Raw genomic sequence first — 25,538 nt, forward strand, 5'->3', positions numbered from 1 at the left:
ATGACCATCACCAACGTCGCTCTCATCGGCGGCACTGGCACGCTCGGCGCGCCCGTCCTCAACGCGCTAAAATCCTCCGAGTTCGACATCTTCGTGCTCAACCGCCAAACATCTAAGTCCGTCTACCCAAAGACCAAAGTCATCACGGTACCCGATGATTTGAATGTTGAGGAGGTCGCCGAGGCGTTGCGAAATAACAACATTGACGCGCTAGTTATCACTATCGCTGGAAGCCATGTCGAATCGCAGAAGAAGCTCATCGACGCCGCATTCAAGGGCGGCGTGAAGCGCGTGATGCCCGCAGAATTTGGAAGCTGCGACTCTGCAGACGACAAGACGAATGAGATTCTGCCGTTGATGAAGGGGAAGAAGGACGTTCGGGACTACCTGCTCACGTTGGAAGGCAAGGAGCGCGAAGGTGGCATGGGAAAATTTACATGGACAAGTCTTGTAACAGGCCACTTCTTCGACTGGGGAATGACCTGCGGCCTATTGAAGTTCGACGTCAAGACCCGTAAAGCATATATCCTCGACGGCGGCAACATCAAGTTCTCTGCGTCGAACCTTGACTTCATCGGCAAGGCTGTCATCAAGATCTTGGAGAAGCCAGATGAGACCGCGAATCGACTACTCTATGTTCACAGCCACCATGTCACACAGCTTGAGGTTCTCGCTGCGCTGGAGAAGGCGACAGGCGAGAAATTTGAGAGGATTGATCAGAATAGCCAGGAAGAGTTGGACGTTGTTAGGCCGAAGATGCTAAATGGCGATGGAGAAGCAAGAGAAGAAGTCGTTGCGGTATGGGGGGTGGTTGCTGCGGATTGGAAGGAGAAGGAAGGTTTCGCGAACAAAATGCTTGGACTGCAAGAGGAGGATCTCGACCAAGTCGTACGCAGAGTTCTGTCGGACCTTTGAGCGAGTGCTGGACTGCTCGCAGTGATGATAGCCAACCATCCCCGCTTGTAAGAAGCATCGCTACTCGGCACTAGTATGGTCATATCATGATGGTTACTTCACCATATGTTTAATCAGTGATTCCACTATGACTAAGCTCACGAAGGCCTGATTCAACTAATCCTTTGCTACCATGCAGCCTCCTAGCATCTGGCCATGGTGTGCTCAGATCTCCGTATACCCTCGTAGTCAGGCGGTTGGCACCTTGGCGCCAAGTTTGATTACATTCATGCCTGATTACACTACTGGGTGCTGTAAGACCATACAACGTAGAATGGCATCATCGCACGATCCTCGGCAAATAAATCTGCACTCCTGAGAGCTGTAGCGTATATTCGACATGAAGGCCAATCACTAGGACGAATCATGTCTTGTACCAAGATCTATAGACCAATCCCAACGTTGTTTCTAGCCTCGGCTCAGTAAGCGTTTAGGCGCTTGTAATTGGATTACTTAAAATGGTTGATTACTATTCCAACATACGCACCGCACACGTGCCATCCATCCAAGGCAGAGGTACACCACATTTCACAACATCACGCTTTTTGTCAACATCACTAAACATGTTTCACTGTCATATATCCCTCAATATAACACCAGCCAGATGCAAAGATGTCTTTCACCACTACACTTAACACGAACTTCAAATTCCTACTTCTTATTCCTATATCCGTTTGCTACAATGCCTCTATGGGTCTTCTACCATCCACCCAACACTTTCACCGACCCCGCCACCAAGAAAGCCCTAGCCAAAGTTCTCACAGATGGCTACGCCTCCGTCGGTCTTCCTAGAAGCTATGTAGTTGTCCTCTTCCAACCCATAGAATCCGACTCTTACTACATCGGCGGCGTAGCCAGGCCGTCGCCAGATGTACCTGCCAACAAACCTGGGCCTGATAGTACGCGTCCCTTTATCAGGATCAAAATTGAGCATTTCGCTAGGCCTGAGTAAGACCCTCCTACCCTGCTGTTCTTCTTGCCTGATTGCTTTACGACATCATGTTTCTCGTGTCAATGTCGACTGTCATCCATTTCGAGATGTGTACTGACTTGGACTAGCCCTTCGGAAAAATCCAAGAAACGTTTCTTGCGGTGGGCCGATGCGACGCTGAAGCCTTTTATTGCTGATCAGGGTTACGATTGGGAGTACAGTGTCGAAGAAGCCGACAGGAGTCAGTGGAAGATCAATGGTATCGTTCCGCCGCTTGAGGGGACGGAAGCGGAGAAGGAGTGGGCGAAGACGAATATGATAACGCCGTTTGAGTCAGAGAAAGGTGGATTGCTAGGGAAGCTTTGAGAAGGCTGTAGAACATAGTGGTCAGGCGTGAATTAGTACATGAGATGCTACTTGAAATTGAATGGTGACGTTGGTGAAAAGGTGCTGTTCAACCCTCATGTATATGCTGCGAAGTATTATCGGTAACTTTGATGCATTTGATAAACCTGAACCAATAGAGAATCGTTATCAGTGTCCCACAAGCCTACTCGAAAGCCCATTCTCCTGATGCTAGAAGAGCGCTGTGGACAGTCGCAATCTTGTATTATCCTCTATCATTAAGTATCGTTCCATCAAACACCCACGTCATCAGCCTCACCCGTGGAAATCCAAGGGTCGTCGTGGGCGGATGTTCTTCGCCATCACCAATCGTATGTCGTCCATTTGCGTACTGACTCCGTCCGTCTTAAACGCCCAAGATGCGCAAGCGACCATACCGTCAGTCGACGATGCTGAGATTACTCGTTGAAAAGCTTGTAACGCAACCTCTCCAACAAGTTTTCTCGGCTCCTATCCTCCAAATTCTTCATTCTGTCCTCCAAAAAACCATCTCCACCACTGTTGTTGCCCACGTTTCCAGCTCCTCCGTCTGCCCTCCAGACCGCGAGATCGTCATCTGCAGCCTTGTAAACCGGTGGCACATCCTTCTGACTGTGGTACTTGGTCTCTGACTTACCCGCAGGGTATTTATGGCCGAAGAACTCTTGGATGTCCTGCCTGAATGCAGGATCCTGGTGGAGAACGAACCCACCAGAGTACGCGGACTTGAGAGGCTCGACTGTGATGCGGCGTTTCTCACCCGAGAAGGCGACGCTGGCTGCGGAAGGAAGTGAGAAGTTGGCTGAGACTGGCTGTTGCTTGAGCGGTTTGAAATAGTCAAAGCTGAAGGACGCCATTGGCGGTGCAGGAAGCCTGGAAATGTTGGTAGGGGCGAATGCAGGCGGTCCGCGGCGGTCGAAACACAGCGACGCCACGGGCGCTTGATCGAGGGCACGATAGCGTTGTAGCTGATTTGCGGGTGATGATGATGGTGGAGGTCGCGTGTTGACAGCAGACGATGGGGAAGTTATAGGCGCGTGGCCGCCTGTGAAGTTGCGCTGTACATCAGATGTGGGAGACGCGGGCAGCTGAGGTTGGCCGCTGGGAAGGGGTAATGGAGATACCATGTTGGTGGAAGGAGGAGCTGTTGTTTGTCAGTGGTAAGAAAGTGAAGGTGAATCAATGTCTTGGAATTACTTACATTTGCTTCGTAGCGCCACACCCATCTCACGGAATAGGAAAAGCACGCCTTGATGCGCGAATTGTAGGGTCGGTTCTTGTACCAGTGGCTCGATGTGGTGTACCCAAATCGAAGTGTCCTCGCCCTTCAACGTTGCTGTTCGGACGCAATCTAGGAACTCCTTGTAGAAACACCAGTCGAGGCCAAGCTCTTTTCGTATGACCAGAAAAAGCGGTTCGAGATTAGTCAATATCGCGTCCGACTTGGGTTTTCGCTGTTGGCGCCACTGCATTGAATGCATCTTTGAAAAGGTTGAGAAAGAGAATAACAGGGCTGGGTCAAGATAACCTGGAGAGAAAGAGAAGAATCGGAAACTGCATGTAGTCTCAGTGAACAATCGGAACACATACGTAATACTGCTCGATATCACAACAATAGCGAAGTGAAATACAACGCCCGATCTAGGCAGCTGAGATGTACCTGAGCACCGTAAGTACGATACAAGCAAGTGAAATGGACCTGATCTCGGCCCATCAAGCTAAAGCATTATCAGGTAGTACACGACAAATATAACCGAACTACCTTACGCATTGCCGGCGTTCCATCTCTTCGCAAAGGGATCATGATCTGGATCAGTCCAACGCACATACTCCGCACTATCAGCCAGCTCTTGCGCAATAGTCTCACCATAATTCAGTCCCACGAAGGCGTATGTCGCGTCTATACCGGCACTGATACCAGATCCCGTGACAATATTTCCATCTACAACCCATCGTGCCTCTGCAACCCATTTCACGTTTGGTCCTGTACTTGTCGCCCATGTGTAAGCGCGCTTGTTCGTCGTCGCACGTCGGCCATCCAGAACACCAGCGCGAGCCAAGATGGTGGCTCCGGTGCATACGCATAATAGAGCTTTCAGATTAGGGTATATTTCCCTTACAAACTCAATTTCGGCGTCCATGTCGTTGCGCGTACCGACACCACCAGGTACAATGAGAACGTCGATGGCGCCACCCCGCGCGTCCGCATATGCACCAGCCTGTTGAATGTCGAGCTGCTCTTGGAACGTGCGATCTACCATCAAGCTCTGGGAAACGTTCGTCTCGGGATGCGAGAACATCTGGTTGCCAGCTCTCTGATGCGAAGTCTCTACCGGAGAGCTGTCTGCGGCGAGCATAGTCAACTTGGTGGGGAAGTGGTATAGCATGGACAGCGAGTTAAAGACATCAAGAGGACCAAAGACATCGAGCGCTTGGAATCCAGGGAAGAGCAACACGCCATAATGTATGGATTTTTTGCCATTGATGTCGAAGAATGGAGGTTTGACGGCTGACGGGTCGAAGGTACCGTTGGTACCGGAGGCCGGAGAAGGTTCGGCGGACGTGGTGGTCATGGCTTTCTGAAGTGGCGGGGTAGGAAGAAGGTTGTGCGTGGTAGCAACAACTTCCTCTCATTGTCGTGCGGCAGGGCTCAATACATACCATCACAATGATTACCGAGCTAGTCTATATATGTGCGAACCGGCGACTGTGGCTTCAGCTCCAGCTGAGGAGTTCACTGATTCAGCTAGACGCACCGAGGTGGAACGCCTAAACCGCCAGCATGTTCGAAGCGATGCCGACAGCGACCATTAAACAACACCATACTCACAAGGCGTCCTTTCCATCAAGGAGAGGCTTCTAGTAGATTATCAAGTTAATCTACTACATCGAAGAGCATGTTCCAGACCCTGATATTACGTCAGCCATACCGGGCAATGCTGTAACTATTCGTCTGCAAGGCCGCCATGGACAGATCACGTTGCAAAGGATAGTGACTCCGCAAGTGAGGTGTGTAGCAATTCAAGCATGGCAGGACGTGGAAAGCACATCTGAACGCTCTGATTCGACTTCATTGAGAAATCGCAAAGCGAAGCGCACCTGGCAATCCACATCATCGTTCCTGTCTCGTCCACGTCACCATGCCTGCTTCTGGATTGCAATGACCGAATACTTCCACGTAGTAATATGTACGTTGCTCGATGTGAAATTCACGCCGAAAGAAATCAACCGCACGGCCCCGGTTTGTTGTTACCTGCGGGCTCATTCACTATCAACACCCATCACCATCTTTATTCCTTCCATTCTTCACGCATACTCAAACCCCCGCAATGACGCTATCTAAGGGAAAAGGCGGTCGTAAGTCGACAGAGACAGAGGCGCAACGGGCAAGAGACATGTGGATCGCGCGGCGAGCCAGCGAAAGTTCATTACTCAACGAAGATAGAGGTCCACTACCTACCACGGGTGACGTCGACGCACTCATCGAATGGAACGCCTTAACGACTAAGCGTCATGGCCGTTCAGCACGACTAGCAAATGACCCTCCAGTATCACAAGAACTCACGAGACAACAAATTCGAGCTTGGAAGTAGGTCTTGATTCTATGCACCGACTGTGGGCCATTCCGTATCTAACTTTACACAGGAAGTGCGCCGACGACTGCAGGGCCAACTTCAAACACGTCCTCCTATGGCCTTGCATGTATTGCCTCCACTACATCGACTACAAAGAACGACCTAAAAGTTCACGTTTCTTCTGCAGGCGATCGGAATGTGTGGGTAGAGGCAAAATCCAGGTGAACTGCCTTTGGAAGATTACAGAGGGGATCGAATGGAGATGCGATGATCGAGCCAGTGTGATATTTGGGCGGTCCGATGATGGGGCTAGTATGGCCACTACCAACGCCGATACAGTACGCCCGCGTTAAGGTGATCGTGGGCGCGCCCATGAGAAGGTGTCGATGACTTCCAAACCATCTTCCCAAGTCAAGTCGTCCAATATGTCTTCGGGAAACTCGAGTCCCATCTCGTTGTTGTTGTTGCCATCTTCGGGGTGTGCAGTGTTGGTGATGGTTGGAATCGCTGGTAACGTCACCGAGCTCTGGCGTCCCGCTGGCCCTTCTGTGTCGAGAATCTCTTCAGCCATGCCAAAGGGTTCATAGCTAGGGGTGGCCAGAAGTGCTGGCGATATTATAGGACTTTGGGTTACCACTGACCCGTCAGTTTCGGTATTCGTGACAGTTAAGAAATAAGCCAATGATGAAGACTCTTCGCTCATCTCAGACCCAGGCTCTGTGTTTGTGTTTAGAGCAAATTCGGGTGTCATAGCCAATGTTGGAAATCCTTCGCGTATGTCAGGCCCAGGTCCAGTGTCAGTGTCTAGAGCAGCTCTGGATGTCATAGCCAATGTTTCCTCTGACGCCACCGGAGTCTTCGGTTTCTTGCCTTTCTTTGCCCTCTCTGCTTCCCACTTCGGTTTGTTTCTCTGTTTCTCTTGAGCCAAGGTTGCTTTTATCACATCCTCGTCATCATCACCCGCTGCTATACCATTCCCCACTAACGGGAATTTAACGCGTCCTTCGCCAGGCTTCTGTCTCTCGATCTCCGGATTCTGTAAGACCGCCAGCCTGTTATGAAATGTCAAGATAGCCGGGAAGTTTTCGACGAACGTTGCCATTGCAACAGCAGAGTCTTGTGCGCCACTTCCTGACGATATGATATCGTCGTAGTATCCGCGGTAGATCTTGTGGGCGGCGGAAGGCAGCTTCGTGCGGATTACTTGGAGAGTAGCTGCCGCGGTCAAGAGTACCTTGTAGGGGCTGCTTCTGGAAGCGCCAAAACAGTAGGGGTCCCAGTTAGACATGTTCGATACTTAGAATCGCTGTTAGATGATCTCAGAAATTGGGTAGTCAGTATGACTCTGGTGTGGTGTGATGTGATAATGCACCGGAAGACCTAGTGAAATATGAACTGTGAAGGAATCTCTCTGCCTGGAGCAACACGGACTGTGAAATGGACTCGATAGTGAATAGAATTCGATACCTCCGATCAGGTGCCAGGACGTTCTAGCATAGTAGTGCAATGCCTACTCGGTTATATCAGACATGTGTATCTCTTTTCACTTGCTGCATTCAGTGATGATGACTTCCTTGCTAGTTGTGCCATTCCTCGAACTAACTGCCATTACTACATCCAAAACACCCACACCCTCGACCACTACGCCCAAAACAGCACATTGACTCTCCCTGTGCAGACACGGATAGTATGAGGATGCTAACACCTATACCGCCCGTCGAAAAGCTAAGAGTCGTGGTGTGATACTCGCTATAATAATATGAGGTATGCATGTGGAACAAAAGTGCTGGCTGCTCCTGTCAACTCTCCCTGTAGGCGCAACCCTCTTAAAAAATACTATCTCTAGCGATGGAATCGCACCTTGCCGCAGTGCTGGGGCTTACTTACCAAGACGATTCCGAAGGGAGTGGAAGCTTCGTTCTCAACAGCTGACACAAACGGGCTATGGGGAAGAAAGGATAACAGAAGCGCGTGATTACCTTCACAGCACTTTGAGTCGTCGTCCAACATTCTCCAGGAGGACCTTCTGGAAGTCATGTTGCCTATGTCTATCTTGACCGGATATCCAACAAGGATGGTTTTCTATTTACATTTCTACTTCTTATCGATCCATTGATTGATAGTGGCTTAATGCCCTATCTGATGTCTACTTCTGGGAACGGCTGAGACAGATCAAATGCGTAGAGAAGTATTTATCTTCTTACGTTCGGCTTATGATGGACAAAACAAATTTTCCATTTACAGCCGTATAGGCTTGAGTTTGATATCAACGGGACTGACAGACACCAGCCTTCCAAATTTCACGTCTCAGGCGATTCAGCTGGTGTGGAATGACGCTTGGTGTCCAGTTGTCATCAATTGCCACTCACAACCAGTTTGAATTTGTTGATGAAATGGGAGCCATCGAGCATCGGTGAGTTTGGGTGATAAGGTGCTCGGTCCTCGTTCAGCCGCAACTTTGGAATGCGCCGGCTTGGTCGACAGCGCCAGGTTCACTAACACGACGATGCATGAAACCCTTGACCCATAGTTCTTCCGCTCAGGGTATCCCAATGGAATAATACAAAAAAATAGTAACGGCGTTAACATCGACCGGCATCTACGTCTTGCCGAGTGTAGACTTTCTCTGGAGCAAACCGGACATAAGCGGACTTAGCGGTGTAAGCACAACCTTCCATAAAGAAAAATGGTGTAACACCGTTCGACCCACAAATCTCTATACTGGATGAGGTGACCGGCGGTCAACTTGTTCAGCCGTTCTGTGGAGTCTCTCGGTGTCGCATTCGGATTTGGAGATGTACGTAGGTGTCGTGAAGCAAGATACTGTTTGTATGTACTGGAACCACTACTACATAAGAGAGGGATCATCGTCCTTTTCAGACTCAATCACACTATCATTCCACTTATACCATCACCACTTCAATCTACGATCATCAACTCTTCACAGCCAACAATGCCTCAGAACAAAGCTGCCTGGATCACCTCGCCTGGTGCTCATCCCTTTGTAGTCAAAGAAGCACCGTACCCAAGCGCTGGACCTGGAGAAGTGGTCATTAAGAATGCAGCTATTGCTATTGTATGTCACTGCCCAGTCTCAGGGAATATAGTGCTCAAATCTAATGCGCACAGAACCCCGTGGAATGGAAAATCCAATACCACAGCGAGGAGCACAAATACGTATACAACTACCCGTTCATCCTCGGTTCAGACTGCGCTGGTACAGTTGAGGATGTCGGTGAAGGGGTAACGAGATTCGTAAAGGGAGATAGGGTTATTGCGTACGTTTACTTTCTCATTCCCTTTTGCTCTTACCCTTTCCAGAGACGATACATTACTTCCGAACTACATCCTTGCCTCCGCCTACCAATAAAACGGACTAACAAAATGCATATCACAGGTTCTGTCCCTCACTTCCTACCAACAATACTGCACAGTCCGCCTTTCAACACTACACCCTTGTGCCAGCCACCCACACCATCTCCATTCCCGCTTCCCTCCCTTTCAAAAACGGCGTCGTACTACCTCTCGCCCTCGCAACCGCTGCATCTGGTCTTTACCCGCCCAATCTACTCAATCTGCCTCTACCAACTACCCCACCACGCAAGACAGAGTTGAGAAAGACGGTGCTAATCTGGGGTGGTTCCTCCTCCGTCGGCCTCGCTGCGATCCAACTCGCTGTCGCATCCGGTCTCCGCGTCACCGCGACATGCTCCCCGGCTAATTTCGAATTAGTGAAGAGCGTGGGTGCGGAAGAGGTGTTTGATTATAGGTCTGCGTCTGCAGCGAGCGATATCGTGGCTTCACTCCAGCAACCCGACACCGAATTCGCCGGTGTGTACGACGCCATCTCTGAATCCTCTAGCTTCAGCATGGTAAAATCCATTGTCGAAACCCTCCAAAGCAAGGCGCCCATAGCAGTCGTTATGCCGTGTGCAGCGGATATGGCATCAGAGTGGTACAACCCACAATTCCTCATGGGGTTTCAAATCTTGGCTCCACCGCATCAACATATTGGGGAATACATCTTTGGCGAGTTACTCCCTGAAGCACTTGAGAAGGGGGTAATGCAGGCTAAGCCCGATGCTGAGGTTGTGGGGAAAGGGCTGGAGAGCATGCAGCATGGTGTAGATGTGTTGAAGAAGGGAGTCAGTGCGAAGAAGATTGTTGTGGAATTGTGAGGGGAATGTTGGATTAGAGTTCAGCTTGAGTAGGAGATAAGGGACGTGTTTGGGTGGTGCTCGCAGTGACCATAGAACAAGACAATAAAGTCACCTTGCATGAGAGTGCCTGTTCTTCAGCGAATTACCATACAACATATAAACAGATTGTTTTACCTATTCTACCACCTGCCATAGTTCCTGAAGTAATTGGATTTTCGCTGTTTGCTGAAACAATACGTGTCGAGTTGAGGTTTATGGTACCGATATTCAAAACCACGGTATCAAGAAGCAAGGGCATTACAGCACCAAATTGGGAACTAAACATGACCTGTTTACTCATAGATTGAGTATAGATCAAACCAGATGCGGAACCAAACATTACGAAGCACTGTGATGCGAAAAGACAAGTGATTGGACTGCGTTCATTGATAGCTTTTCTACAAACGACTGCCGAATCCTCATCGCGCATCCTCCGCGACTCGGTGTTATAACACCAAGACTCAGACTGCCCGTGGTACCATGTAAACTGATCCACCCAATGCACTGACGACCGTAGCAAGACCGACGATGACGACAGGGTCCTCGATAGTCTGGTTCCGGAAAGCGACAAGTACGCCGCCGATTGGCTGTTGTTCCAAAAGCTGCTCGACCTCTGGGCGCAGAAACAGTAGAGAAGAAATGGCTCAGGGTACAAAGGCGCGACGCTTCGATACCGGCAAATATGAACCGCAGGCGAGCCGTGCAAACCGTGGTAGGGAACCAAGCGCAGAACCAAGACCGACGAAACATGTCGTGAAAACCGTGGAACGGACCTGCACAGATGTTTTTTCGGGATCAGCCTGCGCATCTCGCACTTGACTGGTAGGGTGGGGAAAAAACTGCTGTGCAATAGATAAAAGCCCGCACACCCTCATCTAACGTCCACTCTGATGTAGTATCTTCTTGGTTAGTCATCAACGAAGGAGGGGGTATACGTACGTAGACCCTCCTCTTTCTCAGAATCCGGATCTCATCATGGTGGACTCGAATCATTGGGAGGCCAACCCTACCTTTGCAGTTCATCCTTGTTTCCCTTCTCCCAGAACCCTGGCAACCCCATTGTGTATTGGCTCTTCGGTCGACGCACTGTGACGGATGCTTGAGGACGCTGGAGTTAGGGGATAGGCGACCGAACGCAAGGGAAGGCGACCTGCTGGTGTCGAATCATCGAGGAAGGTTTATCGGCTAGTGATGACACTTGCTCGGGCAGTTAGACTTTCGAAAGAGGGTATAAAGCTGACGAAGCTCTGAAGCCGTATGAACAGTGGAGATGGAGAAAGTATCAAAAGAGTTGTTGGACAGGCATCGAATGATTGTAAGGTACTCAAGAAGCATGTAGAAGTAAGGGGTCAGGGAAAGCGAAGCTGAAAGTGGTGTTAGAAAGTGATGGAGGAGAGAGGAAGACGAGCTGTTTAAGTAGGCTTCTCAATTCACTTGCTCTTGCTCTTGTTACTATGGTCTTGCTACTCTCTCGGTGTAAACAGCATCTCCTCCTGGGCATCAGGAAAGCACAGGTAAGAGAAGACGGAAGTCTAAATCGATCATTGGGTAAGAACGCTCTGAAACTTCCTTCTGTACTGTCAAAATTTGATTATGCACCAGGTGCTAAACATCAGAAACGAAAGAGTGCGACAGCTTGAACCCTCCCGAGGATACCATCACTACCTAGCTATCTGGATAAGATGGTAGGAGCTCTTAGCTCATCACAACACCCACCCGCCAGGACGATCGCACTCTAGAAGGAGCAGGAGACTACGAACGTTAAAGCAAGCCCGACGCGTCTTATCATCAGCACGTCGATCATATCAATAGCAAGCTGACTCTCGACATAAATAGCTCTCATACTCACCGTGGCACACTACCCAAACTTGCAATAAGTTTGCAATGAGTTTTCGATTGAACGGTACTAGTAAGTCGTGCTTGGAGCCGGTAACCGCCTTCTGAAATCGTTGCATGCGCAAAGGATAAGGGTATGGCATCGCGTACACGTCGTGAGACAGCATTTTCTCGCCTGTTTACCCATGGAAGGCAGACTTCTACCACCATCGTCCACGCCCACCTCACCCACCCACGTAGAATCAAGGACGCACTGGTATTGTGTCTCCTGCGGCTGGCGAAATACTGGCTCAAGTAATCTTGGCCATCAAAAGTTGAGTCAGACACGTGATGAAAATGGCACAGAACGAAGAGTAATAGAGTATGATGGCATTTACTGGACATGATATAACCTACAATCCGCTCCTGTAAAACTCCAGCTAATGCTACAAGACGTTGCTAAAGACCGTAACGAATAAAACAAAAGCAGTCATTCCGACCAATCTATTACAACGTATATTGTTGCCCTTTCGCAGCGCAGTGAGAATAAATGGTATCGTGGTGATGAAAAAACAAAAAGGCGCCGGGTTGTGTGTATCTTCATCATCCAGTTGTCCTCCCTTTTTTAAAAACGCCATGGAAAAAAAATCGCAAAAGAACAATGGATGAGGAGTTGTTATTGAGGAAGAGATTGATGTGTGGCGTGCGCATCTTGGCCTGATTCTAGCGGCTCGCCAGTCCTCATGCTTGTAGGGACGGAGGCTTCCTGCTCGGAGTTTGAAGCCACCTGTCGTGACTGTTGTGTCTGTGTTTGTGGTACTGAAGCAGATGACAATACGCTTCCATCGGTGGAAGAGCGTTGTACTTCATGCTCCTGGACATAGGCAATAGGGCCCCATACACGCCAGTGGAGCAGTATAATATGTGTGATGCGGTTTGCGAGGTCAGTCAGCTTGGCCGTCTCGGGATGGAGGTGAGCGAAAGCAAACGCATCATTGGTGGAGGGGCGTGAAAGCGTTGTTGGAAGAGGCGGCATGGAAGGCGATATGGATACAAGGCTGTTGAAGAGTTCGATGGGCGATGAGGAACTGTGACGATCGACGGTGGCGAGGATCTGGGGCAGGAGCGACGCTTCAAGACGGGAAGCATGCCACGCTGATTTCCGGACGAACATGAAACGGAGGTGTTGGTTTGCTTCGGCCATGCGATCGAAACTACATCCAGGTGTTTGTCCGGCGAGATGGGAAGCCTGACGCAGAATCTCAAGTGAGAGAGCTTCCGAGTTCATCATCCACTGCTGCGGACCATGTCCTGCTGCCTCACCCATGATAGCAGACAGCGCGGTCCTCAGCTGCTGTCCAATAGCCATGGTCATCGGCCCTTGGTATCCCAACTGTCTCGCGAGCATGACGTGCATCTCCACGCACACCTCAAACATAACAAGGTCATCGACCTCCGCTTTGAGCGCCACTAGTCGGTCGTGGTCCAGGAAGAAGGTTTCGGGGAAGTCGCTCCGGCCGTCCCGGCCAAAGGTAATTGCTACGACTGCGCGCGTAAAGACCTCTAGCTCGAAACATGGTCCGGCTCGGGGTCGCGGCGAACACTGCAGTCCGAATTCGTCGACGGCGTCTGTGAACCAGTTTTGTGCGGTGTTAATGTTGACTCTTGCTCTGCCGTGCACAAGTCTGTCGAGATGGTAGTGCTTCTCAAAGTTGACCGTGTCCTCTATCAGGAGGGTCTTCAGATTGCGGATTTGGTGGTTCGCGACGTCCTACGCTTGGTTAATTTTATATCCTGATGACTACATGCGGGGCAACTTACGAGCTTCATGGCCTCCAATATGCCGAACAGCTTTCGCAATCCTTCAACGATCTGTTCGAGATTACGATCCGCCTCGCCTTGTCTTGTGCAGGTTACCATCTCATCGACCAAGACGTCGCGCATCGGCGCGCAATGCTCCTTGAGTAGTTGCGCCATCCAATCGGCCAGCCGTCCCAAATCGCAAACTCCACGTTCGATAGCCTGCATCAACATGGGAACATCTAAATGTTCGTCCACTCTGGAATGATCGCGATCTGGTACCAGACTCTTGAGAACGTCCCGGACGTTTTGAAAGAGGATCGGTATCCGGCGTTGCGCATACGGTGTGAAAGCTTCGACTTGGATCGTTGACAGTGGTGGTGTTCCGTGAAACAAGCGGCTGTACAGTACCAGTTCAGCGATCAACGCTCCCCAGTACTTGTCTGCCACCCTCTCCTTCTCTTGCCCTTTGACACCGTCGACGTTCGGTCTGAAGCTGAGGTCTCGGTCGAAGTTGACGTCGTGCCGCAACTTGATGTTGGTGATGATGCTCTGGATGTCCAGCTCGCTCAACGACTGCTTGGTAACTGGGGGTAGATCCCACGCTTCAAGGAAGTTGTCTGCCAACTCTTCGCCTGACAGTTCCACTCCAGTCTGCCCAGGCATCATTGCTCGTAAATGTCCTGCTAGCTCCTCTGGAATGGTGGAATGATAAAGTGATAACGACTTTGCTGGACCTCCATCTCTAGACGCAACCTTGACCGATGTGTGTCGTGATGGAAGGTGCTCTTCTCCCATGGGTTCATCTGAGCAAGTAGTCGAACCATGCCATGACTGCGAAGTGTTCCTTCCAAAAGAGGAAGTTGAGTTGACAACAGACTTGGTCGACTGGGTACGCATCTCTTTCCGCCGACGGATGCTCCCGCAGTTCTGCTGCATAGTCGGTCGGGTTCTCATTCGATGACGTGGGTAGGGTGTACGGCAAGGGTTGAACCGTCTCGGGCTGTGTATGCGTAATGGCGACGATGAAGCCTGGGGAAGCGAAGGCTCAAGAAAAGCGCATGGGGTTGCTACAAGCGCAGACTACCACTCGTTAGCTTACCAAACTATCCAAGACAGAGCGGTTTGTAAGACACAAGCCGTGAACGTGTTCATAGGTTGTTTGACGAAGGCACGGGTGGCCACTGGAACGAACAAAATAGCTCCCGAGTCAGACAAGCACGAAGACGCGGCGACTGGCGGGATCGTGCTTGGGACAGTCGTACCTTTTTCGCATGTGCCCCAACTTGATACTAGATCAATAGGATCGTATGCAAGTTCAGGCTTATTCAAGAGGACAAAGTGGTCATTCGCGATGATGACGAAAGCAGAACAATGACGATTGCGGAAGCGTAGAGAGACAGCTTCAATAGGAAAACCACTTTGCTGCGAAAAGCAAAGTGTCGTACGCACGCGGAGAAAAAAAATAGCAAAAAACAGAGAGACAGACTGGAAGGGGTACTACTGAATGGAGTAGTGAATGCTGCGGCAAGGCGTGCGAGTGCTGCAAGGTGACGCTGCGGAAATCAAACAGCGTTTGTGTCGTTATGGGTTGGTTGTGCAATAACGGAGGCTGAGGTCAGAGCGGGTGCCCTTGCATTCTTGTTTAAAAGGTAGGGCACAGACTACAGCACTACGTCTGTGATTATGCTCTGACCATATCTTAAATGTGCAATCCAATACTTTGGGAAGCGTGGAGGCGATCGCCACAGAACGACCGACGGCGTTAGGGCGTTCCGTCAAGTCCACCATCGGGGCGTCTGGTGAGCGTGAAGCTGCAACGCGTGTCATCCCAGCACCGTCCCCCCCAGCGCAGTCCACACCGCTAGTCAGCAGCAGCAATGAGCAGTAGCGCTGTCTCGCCCGTCAGACACTGTAGGCGACGATGTTGTAAGGGAGCAGATTGCAGCAGATGTGCAGGCCCAGGACGCCGAGACCGCTTGCGCGTGGCCTTGATTGGCTGCAGCATCGGAGAGCGCATCACGACCGCCTCACTTTTGTGAAAGTAGGGCGAGCATTTAGCATCTCTTTTCATTCATATCCTTGGTAGCAACGCAAAAGAAGAAAAAAAGGAACATTACCCAGTGCTCGTGTCACGATGCCCTCGATGCGACGACCCAGTCTGACCGGATGCTCCCAGCCTTGTCATCGGTGATCTACCGGAAGCCAGCTGCAGAAGCCATTAAAGCTGCAGTAGTAGACCAGACGGCGGCGAGCAAGACGGCGATGCGACGGGGAACAAGCGGACGCGTCGCACTCGCGGCACTCGTGTCCAGCCTCCAGGCTATTCTACGGTGGGTCAGACTTGTCGAGGTCAGGTTCGTGTTCTTGGGCTCTGCGATGCCATCATGAGTCGCACACGAGTGCTCCCATCCTCGCGTGCGGCTTGCTTGAAACGCAACCGCTTCACCCAGCAGCCGTGCCACTCCGACAAACTGCCGACGTCCTCAAGGACCGACTTGTTCACAGGCTCCCTCGGTACGTGTGTTGCCGCAGCATGGTTGCTGATCGTGATGTGCAAAAGTAGAGCAGCCTCTCATGGTATGCCAGATAAGCGACGGGCGGGTGAGTGAGGGCTGCTAGTAACTAAGTTAGTAAGGAGAGCCCTGGTGTGGGGAGGTATTTGTCGTGTATCACAGTCCGGGTATGAGGCGATCTATACCGCGTGCAGAATGCGTGCGTGGGACCGAGAGCATCTAGAAGAACAGAAGCACGGAGGGCCCATTTTATTTATATAGCAGGGCTGGAGCCGCTGCGACTGTTCCTGAGGCAGCAACAAGCCTGAGAAAGCAACGCCCTTTGGTGGTTTGCAAGGTCGCAATATCACACGACGCAATTTCCATTGGTCGGTGTGCTGCCGGACTAGCTCTTTGCTGCTGTCCGGCGCACTCTGAGTGGCCACCTCTCAGAAATGTCAAAAAGGACAACGTTATGGTGAAACATAGTCAGGTAGTCCTCCGTCTGTCAGGTGGTCACGATGCAAGTCCGGTAATGCCGATGTAAGCGCAGGGAAGAATTGCCTTCAGGCAGATCATGTTCATCAACAGGCACAAGTCCGACGTGCGGGATCCAGGTACGCCTCATTCGGCTTTGAAAACTCGAACCAATCAGGTCAACGCGCAATCTTTTCAAATTTGCAGCATTGCGAATATCATACACGCTGCCCACCTACCTATCCAAGGAACGCTGCAATACCGAAACGACCATTTGTAAAACAGCCCACGAATCACCAGCTATCCTGCACGGCTTACAGAACGATTGCGCAATGCTTCAAATGCTATTATCTAACGAGTTTACTCGATATCGTGGTGTTGTCTTGCGCAAGCCTTGGACACGTATACTACGGCAGTTGAACCCCTCAACACTGGACGCTTATCACAATATCACCCGTCCAGGTTCTTCCCTTGAAAACAGAAACTCTCCATTATGAACTCTTCTCGCTCATCCGTCGGAATACTCATCCACCAACCAGGAACCTTTTTGCATTCCATGACCTTTCCCATTTGTCATCTAGCTGTCAATCTTTCCATCCGTCATCCGGTCACTACCCTTAATCCCTATCCCCCCTCCCCCTTCCCTTGATATTCAACTCCGTCTGACGAACCTCCCCCTCTCATACCCTTCCCGATACCTCTCCATCCCTTTACTGGTCTCCCTCTCTCTCATTGCTTGTCTCCTCCCCTCCCTAGCTTTCTCCCTGCCACACTGCCTGCACCACCCACATTCGCCATCAACCCACAGCGTCTGACTCATCCTCCTCCCTACCGGACACGCCTTGATGGGCTCAAGCGACCTAGCGTAAGGGCACAAGCGCAGGTAAGGGTAGCAGGGCGCGGGTGGGCAATGACAGGAGGATGAGGTGCTAAACAGTACTATGCACATCGAAGGCGTGGGTGTTGGTTGGTTCGTGCTCGTGAGGTACGGTAAATAGTGGGTATGTATGTATGTGTATATGTACGTCCACTGCTACGTTGTTCAAGATGTTGCAGAAGCCGTGTGCCGTACTAATGACTCCTCTGCGTATGTACTCACGACCGGGCGTTGGACCTTGATTGCTGATCAGATGGTAAGAGAATCTCAAGTTAGCAGATATGTAACAACTGTCAACGGAGCAAAACACTTATTTCGACTGAGCAAAATTTCTTGTTGGCTCACCTCTACTCATCTATCTTATTAACAAGTCATGTTTTTGAACAATGCCTCAATCCCCCTTTGCAAGATACGCGAGAAAGTGAGGAAGGGAAACAAGCTAGGCGATTGTTCTGTGCAACAAGCACGCGTTTTGGCCAACTAGTTGTCGTTTGACCAAACCAACAGCGGAGCAGGTATCGCAAGTTACCATTGAAAAGACGTGAGCATGCACGGTCGCAGAGTTTTGTTGCGCTGCAGGTAAAATATCTATCTCTGGGTAGCGGGACACCCTGTGTGGCGGGACGGTACAAACACTTGCCAGCACTACGTGCTGCGCTGCGCCCAGCTAACACCATTAGAAGAACACGTCTCTACTGAATGCAATCGCGCACGGCAGAGAGAACAGGCTGCGAATGTGTAACAGTCCGCTAATCTCGTCAGTGTATAGCAATGGTAGGCGCAGCCTCCTCTTGGGCGCCTGAACGAGGCTATGCGCTTGGAATTCAACCTTCAGCATAGTATTTCCCTCTGCGCGTCTTAAAGACAGTAGAGCCTCATCTGCTCAGGCAAACTCTCCCTCATAATCGCAACTTTCAATCATTGTTACTCTTTAACGTTGCATTGTTGATGATCATGGGAAAACAAAGGCGAAAGGCACTTTGGCGCAGGTTTCTTCAACTCGGAACAGCACCGCCGGACGTGACGAAATGGCGGCCCGTCAATGGCGACGCTCTCGAGATGCAAACTCCTCTTACGGCGCAAAACATAGAGAGTCGCCATAGCAGTAGCATCGCGAGCGATCCAATTCGCTCGCGCTCGAGCACATTGATCGAGAGAAGCGTTGTCAGTCGCACACTAGGACGATTGGTGGGCCCTCGATTCGTAGGGTGGCGACTCGGCGTACTACACTTTGGAATTTGGGTTTCGATTGTCTTTGTGCTTAATCTCACCGCGACGATATGGGGCTCTTTAGCTACTAGGAAAGACAGAGGTGTCCTTTTCGAGGGCGAGTGTGTTTTTACAAAACAGCTAAACACTGGACTGCATGTTCTAATCAACCTGCTAAGTGCAATTCTTTTAGCTGGGTCCAACTACACCATGCAATGCATGTCTTCACCCACACGACAAGAAATCGATCGGTCGCACGCACTATCACCTTTTCTTCCTCTTCAGATAGGTATTCCAGGTATTCGAAACCTCACTAAGATCGGACGCCACCGAGCAATACTATGGTGTCTTCTGGGAGCTTCATCTCTCCCCTTGCACCTATTGTAAGTCGCAAAGTCATGTTAGACGCACCAGCTAACAATTAGAACAGCTATAACTCTGCAATATTCAGCTCCCTTTCTTCCAATAGCTATTGGGCGATATCAACGAGCGAGTCTTTTATCACAGACTCAAGCTGTTTGAACTGTCCTGAGATTACCGGCGAGTTTCCTTCCGTACTGCATCGCCTTTGGAACAATGCAAGCACCGGCACGCTCGAAAGGCTCGATCCCGCCGAATGCATAGCCAGGTACGCAACGAGTATTCAATCCGCTCAGCGCAACGTCCTGCTTGTTGCCAGCGATGACCAGGTCCTACCTCCGAATGAGAACCCACTTATAAATGTCTCTCATGCCTATGGGCGATGGAAGTTCAGTGCCATGAGCGCAATGGCGCGTGATACGGCTCGCAACTCCTTTGACTGGATATGTTCAGGTATGGATACTAAGAGGCCGTGCTCGCTTGGAATCGATGCTATTCGGGACTCATCTGCTGAGTCGTGGCTCATGGGACCCGGAGCAGGATGGCCCGTCAAGTACTGTCTTAGCGAAAGGGCCGATCCAACCTGCAAGCTTCATTTCGAACCGACTATTGGCACTATCGTCATAATACTCAACTTTGGTAAGCTTCCCTTTGAAGAAAATTACTTATTAGCAGGAGGGCTGCGTACGGAGCAGCTAATTGGTGCAAATAGTCAAAGCGGGCGTCATGTTTTACGTAGCGTTCTTCGTTGGAGACGAGCCACTCATGACAATGGGCGACGCAGTCGCATCCTTCCTGGAAAGACCGGATCCTACAAGCAAAAACAGGTGCCTCTGGGCATTTGCAAATCAAAGAATGTTCAGAGACGGCAAAGGTATCAAGCATCATAGAGTAGGTCCGCAACGCTGGACTTGTCCACAATATCGATGGAGGGATGCTACTAGTCCAGAACGCCGCGTCGTCACTATCTTCATGTAAGAACAAACCTCACCTTCCGCTTTTTTCCCCAAGGCCAGAAGCTTATGTTCATCATCAGGTTCTTGCTTGCTCTCTCGGTTGTCACAGCATTCTTAGCCGTCGGAATCACCGCCTTGCCACCAGGCATAACAATCTCACAGCTTGACTTCGGTACGCATAACACCATCTCGAAGCCAGTGGATATAGTTGAAGAAGAGAACCAGCAAGTTCTGAAAGTTTCGCTAACGCCGTGTGTGTAGTTGGCCTTGATCCAAGCTCCGCCATCGACATGCGCAATTTTCCAGATTCCCTCGTGCTCAAGGTTGTGCTCGCCAATTTGCCTCAGCTCGTTTTCTCTTTGCTCTACTTTTCTTACAATGCACTCTTGACAGCCATGCTCATGAGCTATGAATGGGTATCGTACGCCAACAAACGAAAAGGCCTTCGGGTATCGCACCAGCCCAAGGGCGCTCAGCGCTGCACCTACTTCCTTCAGTTACCATACCGATTCAGCATACCACTTCTCTTACTAAGCGCTCTATTGCACTGGCTCGTCTCTCAAAGTTTATTCCTTATGTCCATTGATTTTTATGACAGTCTTGGCAGGCCTGGCGACAATGATCCATACAACTCCAGGTTCTTCGGATACCAAACTGTGGGCTTCTCGCCGCCTGCTATTATTGCTGTCTTGGTGTGTGGTGGGCTCATGACGATTAGCATCGTGGTCTTGGGTCACATACCGTACAGGCGCGGCATGCCTGTCGCAGGCAGCAGCAGCATGGCCATCAGTGCGGCGTGTCACTTAACGACGGCTGAAGATGAAGCAAACGAGGGCACTGCGTCGAGTGAGAAGTTGCAATGGGGCGTTGTGGCCAGGGCAGACAATGGCCCTGGGCATTGCGCATTCTCGCCCAGATTAGTAGAAGCGCCCGTCAAGGGCAGGGTGTACGCGGGCTCTTTCAATCCAGGTCTTTGAGTCTTTTAAGATTGGGTTGCTGCAGAAGCTGGAAGTACAGGTACGGGAGTCCTTTCGCATATACGACTAATCGCTGCCATAGCTTGAGAGGAACCCTCTAGCCTCGTCTTGCTTAAACTTCCAATCACATGCTCCTAGCGTTACATTTCGCGCGTTGTGCTCGTGCTTAGGCTAACGTAACAAGAGAGCGATGTAGTCATGGTAAGGTACTGCCTCGCTAACGTTGTTGGGAGTGCAGTTGTGCAGGAGAAGAGAAAGGGAGAGAAGTACAGTGAGGGCACCACTATCGTGCGTGATGTTTAGGAGATTCCACAAAACGCGAAGCTAAGTTGGAGAAACGGCAAGATGTTGGCGCGCTTGCTATACACTGTCTGGCGCACCTTACCACTTCCTGCATTCTGTCATGATTGATCATTGCGGACTCACACATCTTCCTCACCATCCATGCCTGCGCTAGGTATGCATATTTTGTCAAAGCTTGCCTGTTGAACCAATAACTTACACTCAAATACCATAGCCCAAAATTAGCCTACCAACGTAGGGAACCAAGGAAAGTTGTTCAGTAGCACAACGCAAGGCGAAAGAAGGCGCAGTCGGCAACACGAACAGGATAAGTATTATGATAAAATAAGTTTCCCTCTTGACTAGAGAGGGAGAGAGAGAGACGGTGCAACAAGCGCACACTGATAGCCTTTGACCTAGCAAGCACCGCGTAAAGGACCTCATACGACTAAACAAGATACGTGGGACCATGGGGGAGGGATAGGGGAAAAAGAGAAAAAGGGAAAACATTTTCATCCTCCCACCCTCCCCAAACCCACCACAACATGCCGTAACATAAGAGGTCTAATAGAGGTACTTGGTCAAGACATCCTAAGCCGCCGTATCCATACCCTCACTCTTCATCTGTTTGCCCGTCCGTCCACGCGTGACTTCCTTGTCCTGCGGACTCCTCGCCCCCTCCTGCTCATCGGAGCTCTCATCAAACGTGGGGCTCTGAGGCCTACTATCGTTCAGATTACGGCGACTGCGTGCCATCCACGACCTTACACCACCAATCAGACCCAGATTGTAGCCCGCCGCGAACTCGGATGACTCCCTGGTACTGTTGATGTTCGCCCTGGGAATGTCCAAGTGGCTCAGCCTACTAATCGCACTCGGGCTCCTCGCAACATTGCCGCCAGATTCCATAGCCTCGGCCTGCGTCTGCTCCCGCGTTGGCGTCCTCGCAGGACTGGCCGGCCTCGAGGTGCCGTATTGCCAAAACTGTCTAAAGTCCTTGCTCAGTTCCTGGCCTGTGGTGGTCCAGTTGGCTTTGATGCTGTCGCGCAGCTCGGCCATGGTGCGCTTGACGTCTAGTTCATTCTTCTTGAGCCAGGACACGTTTAGTTCTTTGCGCGAGGTGCCGCGTTTGAGTTGGCGGTCGATGTATTGGTCGTAGTCGCGTACGATCCTGTGCATATGTTAGCCTGGCTACTACCGTCAAACACTGCATGTTCGTAGACTTACTTTGTAATGATACCCGTTGTGCTGAGACCCTCTGTTCGCTGTGTGACGAGGAACATGCCGCGCTCCTTGATGGGACCGTAGATGTCATCGCCTTCGTCTGCGCCATAGGGAAGGTCGTCGTGCGCAACATAATCGATATTGTGCTTGAGCAAGAACTCGGCGGTGACGATCCAAGGACAGTCCTCAATCACCTCGTCAACCCACTTGCAATGGCGCACACTCTCGGCACGCTCCCTCGCCGACAAAACGGTCAGACCCTTGCGCTTGTGCGTCTCCTTGTTGCCGGTAACGCCGACGACGAGGTGGACGTCTGGAAAGGCCGTCTTGGCTTGCTGCAGGGCGCGCATGTGTCCAATGTGGAAGAGATCAAACACACCGTCTGCGTATATCCTGACCGGTCGGCCCTCTGGCGGCGGATTCGTCTTGTACCCTACAGGATCGACGAGGCCAGCTTTCGGCGGAGGCTCCATGCGCATGCTTCCAGCCTCGCCTCCTTCGCCGTGGTCATCGTCGCCTGCAAGCGAGGATGTGCGGCGGCTCTTCTTGCTTGCGCGCTCATCCTCGTCGCTGTCTTGGTCGCCGTGGGCGCTCTTGACGCGTACCCGTTTCGTCGTCGTCGTCGTCGTGCCATTGGCATTGGCATCGGCCTGGCGCTCCTTCTTGGACGCGACGGCTTGGAGGACAGGGTCCTCGGCACCCTCGTCCGAGGCGTCGCGCGATGAGGGCTGCACAGCGTCCATGGCGTCTTTCTTGACCGACGTTACTGTGGTTGAGCGCTTTCGTTTTGGCGGCATAAGCGTGGGGAGTCCGAAGGCTTCAAGCGGTGAACAAGCAGCAGGACAGTAGGTGCAATTACGGGCGCAATGGGCGGGCGTTTAAGACTAGTTTTGCGAAACCAGCACGTGCAGTGTAGATGGAGGAATGGGCAGGTGAGGAAGTAGGTAGATGTCGGATGCGCAATGTCCAGATATGGGGAAAACGCGGGTGATAACGGTGTCGGGAGACAATGCGCAAGCGCCAATTAGATGGTGGAAGAAGTGACGACGGCGACGCCAACTGAGCACGACAGGAAATACAGGCCAGAACGTCCAAGGAGAAGACGTCGGCGGATTTGACGGCGAGGTCTAGTAGTTGTTGAACACGCGTAGAGTACACCTAACATCATCCTAATAAATTTCGCGCTTCCTTGAATCCTGATCTGATCGGCACGGCTTGGCATGACGAAAGTCCGCCCGACGCTCCCTGCGCCACATAGCCAACCCACGTGTGGCATTTGCCATCCTGATTCCTTGCATTTGGCACAATTGCCATGACGCATCTGCATATGAACAACATCAAGGAAACCTTGCTAACCTACGTAGGAACGGCTGCGTCGTCGTCCAAAGTCCACACCCTTACTTCGCCATCATCGCCCGTACTCAGTATGATCTCCTCATCTTCTGACCGCTTGCCCTTGTCTGCTCTCCTCGCCCAACAAACATGGTTGATCTCAAACACGTCGTGCCCTGAGAATAACTCCGCAATAACCACCCACTCAGTCAACGACTTGTCCGCATCCCCGTTGTCGGTATCCGGAGCAGCTTGTTGTTCTCTCCACCTCTCCTTGTAGACCACAATCTTCCCGTCACTCCCCGCGCTAACAATCAACCCCGTCCTTCGACTCCAACTGACCGAGTAGACGGCGCGTTCATGAGCTTTAGGTAGCACAGCCTCCTGATGCCAGTCCTCGTCAATGGCCGCAGAACGAATAATACTGGGTATGCCCGTGTTGCGCTCGGCATACTCGTCTCTCTCTCGCGGCCGTCTCCGCCATATGCGAACTGTGCAGTCATCCGAGCAGGTCGCGAATCTAGGTCCTGATCTCTCCAGTTCCTCCATGTGTTGTGTTTGCTCGGCTGCCAGCCCTGCCGTGTCTTTCCTGTAGTCCTTTTTACTCATGCCGCTGCCTTCAAACTCAGCCCACCAGACTGTCTCCTTGTGCCCATCAATCATAGCCACCTGCACCCAGTCGTCTGCATCTTCCCTGTACAACCGGACAGTGTCGTCGTAGCTCGTGCTAACCAGCAAGTCTTCTTCTGGGTGCCATGCCACGGATTTGACGTCGCCGTCGTGTTCTTGTAGTACGGCGACCGTCTCAAAGTTGTCGTCCTCGAGCTCCTCCCATATCCACACGCTCTTGTCACGGGAGCAGGTAGCTAGATATTGGCCCGAGGGTGACCATGCCAAGCACTTGATCTCCGATTCGTGCCCGTCGAGAATACAAGAGAATTGATAGTCGTCGGCGTCGTCATAGTCCGAGACTGTGTCAAAGTTGTCTTCATCCATGCATCCGCCGGTTCGTCCGCCTGCATCCGTGAAGTCGCGCTCCATGCCACCCACAGCACCGCCGCCTTCTTCCCGCCGCCATATCCCCGCGCTCGAATCAAAACTCCCCGTCGCAAGCACGCTCTGCCCCCGCGTGCCAGGTTTCCAGGAAACGGTGCGTACACTGCGTTTATGGCCTCCGGTTATCGAGTGCAGGAGCGTAAAGGAGGTCAAGCTGTACACGCGGACGCTGCGGTCGGAACATGCTGTTGCGACAATAGGGAGAGTAGGGTGGGGCGCCGATTGCCATGTTCGTGAGTTGGATGGCGGTGTGAGGGTTGCGAGAGGGGTGAGGGTGTGTGTTCGTGGGGAAGACATGGTCGAGGGGCCGCAGCGGGCAGGGCGTACGCTACGAATCGAAGCAGCAGCAGCAGCGCGCAATTGGTGATTCGGATCGAGGTAGGGGTAAATATGTCTTATGAACGACCAACGGCGTGAGCTTTGTCTGCTGGTGTCGCGCAGAGCTAGCTTTGAGTCAATCGATCTGGAGAGTTCACGCGTGGGGCATAGAAAGTTCAGATGAGCGTCATTCGCCAAGCCTCCTCCCACCATTGTGGGCCTGCGTTATCGGACGACCTGCATATGTGCCATGCGCTTTCCTGGCCAGATTGTTCCTTTAAATCCATGCCATACGTGATATACATATTACTCTATAC

The 25,538-nt window shown here is 51.4% G+C and overlaps 10 protein-coding genes across 10 annotated transcripts; 4 read left to right on the forward strand and 6 right to left on the reverse strand.

Moving 5' to 3' along the window:
* On the forward strand, positions 1-915 carry J4E82_007685 (uncharacterized protein; the record flags this gene model as incomplete). Its single annotated transcript, XM_051733929.1, has 1 exon — positions 1-915. The coding sequence occupies one exon, from the start codon at positions 1-3 to the stop codon at positions 913-915; it is 915 nt and encodes a 304-aa protein (XP_051586340.1).
* A 721-nt stretch (positions 916-1,636) lies between these two features.
* J4E82_007686 (uncharacterized protein) lies at positions 1,637-2,251 on the forward strand (the record flags this gene model as incomplete). The annotated part of the gene is made up of 2 exons (XM_051733930.1): positions 1,637-1,902; positions 2,014-2,251. The coding sequence occupies 2 exons, from the start codon at positions 1,637-1,639 to the stop codon at positions 2,249-2,251; spliced, it is 504 nt and encodes a 167-aa protein (XP_051586341.1).
* Positions 2,252-2,688: 437 nt separating this feature from the next.
* Positions 2,689-3,750, reverse strand: J4E82_007687 (uncharacterized protein; the record flags this gene model as incomplete). Its single annotated transcript, XM_051733931.1, has 2 exons — positions 2,689-3,413; positions 3,471-3,750. 2 exons carry the CDS (start codon positions 3,748-3,750, stop codon positions 2,689-2,691), a joined length of 1,005 nt encoding a protein of 334 aa, XP_051586342.1.
* Positions 3,751-4,032: 282 nt separating this feature from the next.
* J4E82_007688 (uncharacterized protein) lies at positions 4,033-4,842 on the reverse strand (the record flags this gene model as incomplete). Its single annotated transcript, XM_051733932.1, has 1 exon — positions 4,033-4,842. One exon carries the CDS (start codon positions 4,840-4,842, stop codon positions 4,033-4,035), a length of 810 nt encoding a protein of 269 aa, XP_051586343.1.
* Positions 4,843-5,806: 964 nt separating this feature from the next.
* On the forward strand, positions 5,807-6,069 carry J4E82_007689 (uncharacterized protein; the record flags this gene model as incomplete). The annotated part of the gene is made up of 2 exons (XM_051733933.1): positions 5,807-5,858; positions 5,915-6,069. The coding sequence occupies 2 exons, from the start codon at positions 5,807-5,809 to the stop codon at positions 6,067-6,069; spliced, it is 207 nt and encodes a 68-aa protein (XP_051586344.1).
* A 124-nt stretch (positions 6,070-6,193) lies between these two features.
* Positions 6,194-7,132, reverse strand: J4E82_007690 (uncharacterized protein; the record flags this gene model as incomplete). Its single annotated transcript, XM_051733934.1, has 1 exon — positions 6,194-7,132. The coding sequence occupies one exon, from the start codon at positions 7,130-7,132 to the stop codon at positions 6,194-6,196; it is 939 nt and encodes a 312-aa protein (XP_051586345.1).
* Positions 7,133-8,797: 1,665 nt separating this feature from the next.
* On the forward strand, positions 8,798-10,675 carry J4E82_007691 (uncharacterized protein; the record flags this gene model as incomplete). The annotated part of the gene is made up of 4 exons (XM_051733935.1): positions 8,798-8,920; positions 8,974-9,122; positions 9,242-10,018; positions 10,561-10,675. 4 exons carry the CDS (start codon positions 8,798-8,800, stop codon positions 10,673-10,675), a joined length of 1,164 nt encoding a protein of 387 aa, XP_051586346.1.
* Positions 10,676-12,534: 1,859 nt separating this feature from the next.
* Positions 12,535-14,615, reverse strand: J4E82_007692 (uncharacterized protein; the record flags this gene model as incomplete). Its single annotated transcript, XM_051733936.1, has 2 exons — positions 12,535-13,629; positions 13,680-14,615. The coding sequence occupies 2 exons, from the start codon at positions 14,613-14,615 to the stop codon at positions 12,535-12,537; spliced, it is 2,031 nt and encodes a 676-aa protein (XP_051586347.1).
* A 7,267-nt stretch (positions 14,616-21,882) lies between these two features.
* On the reverse strand, positions 21,883-23,312 carry J4E82_007693 (uncharacterized protein; the record flags this gene model as incomplete). The annotated part of the gene is made up of 2 exons (XM_051733937.1): positions 21,883-22,462; positions 22,519-23,312. 2 exons carry the CDS (start codon positions 23,310-23,312, stop codon positions 21,883-21,885), a joined length of 1,374 nt encoding a protein of 457 aa, XP_051586348.1.
* Positions 23,313-23,871: 559 nt separating this feature from the next.
* On the reverse strand, positions 23,872-25,200 carry CIA1 (Cytosolic iron-sulfur protein assembly protein; the record flags this gene model as incomplete). Its single annotated transcript, XM_051733938.1, has 1 exon — positions 23,872-25,200. The coding sequence occupies one exon, from the start codon at positions 25,198-25,200 to the stop codon at positions 23,872-23,874; it is 1,329 nt and encodes a 442-aa protein (XP_051586349.1).
* Between the last annotated feature and the right edge of the window lie 338 nt (positions 25,201-25,538).

The sequence above is a fragment of the Alternaria postmessia genome (genome assembly GCF_024291825.1).
Source record: "Alternaria postmessia strain BMP 2775 chromosome Unknown scaffold_54, whole genome shotgun sequence".
NCBI lineage: Eukaryota > Fungi > Ascomycota > Dothideomycetes > Pleosporales > Pleosporaceae > Alternaria > Alternaria postmessia.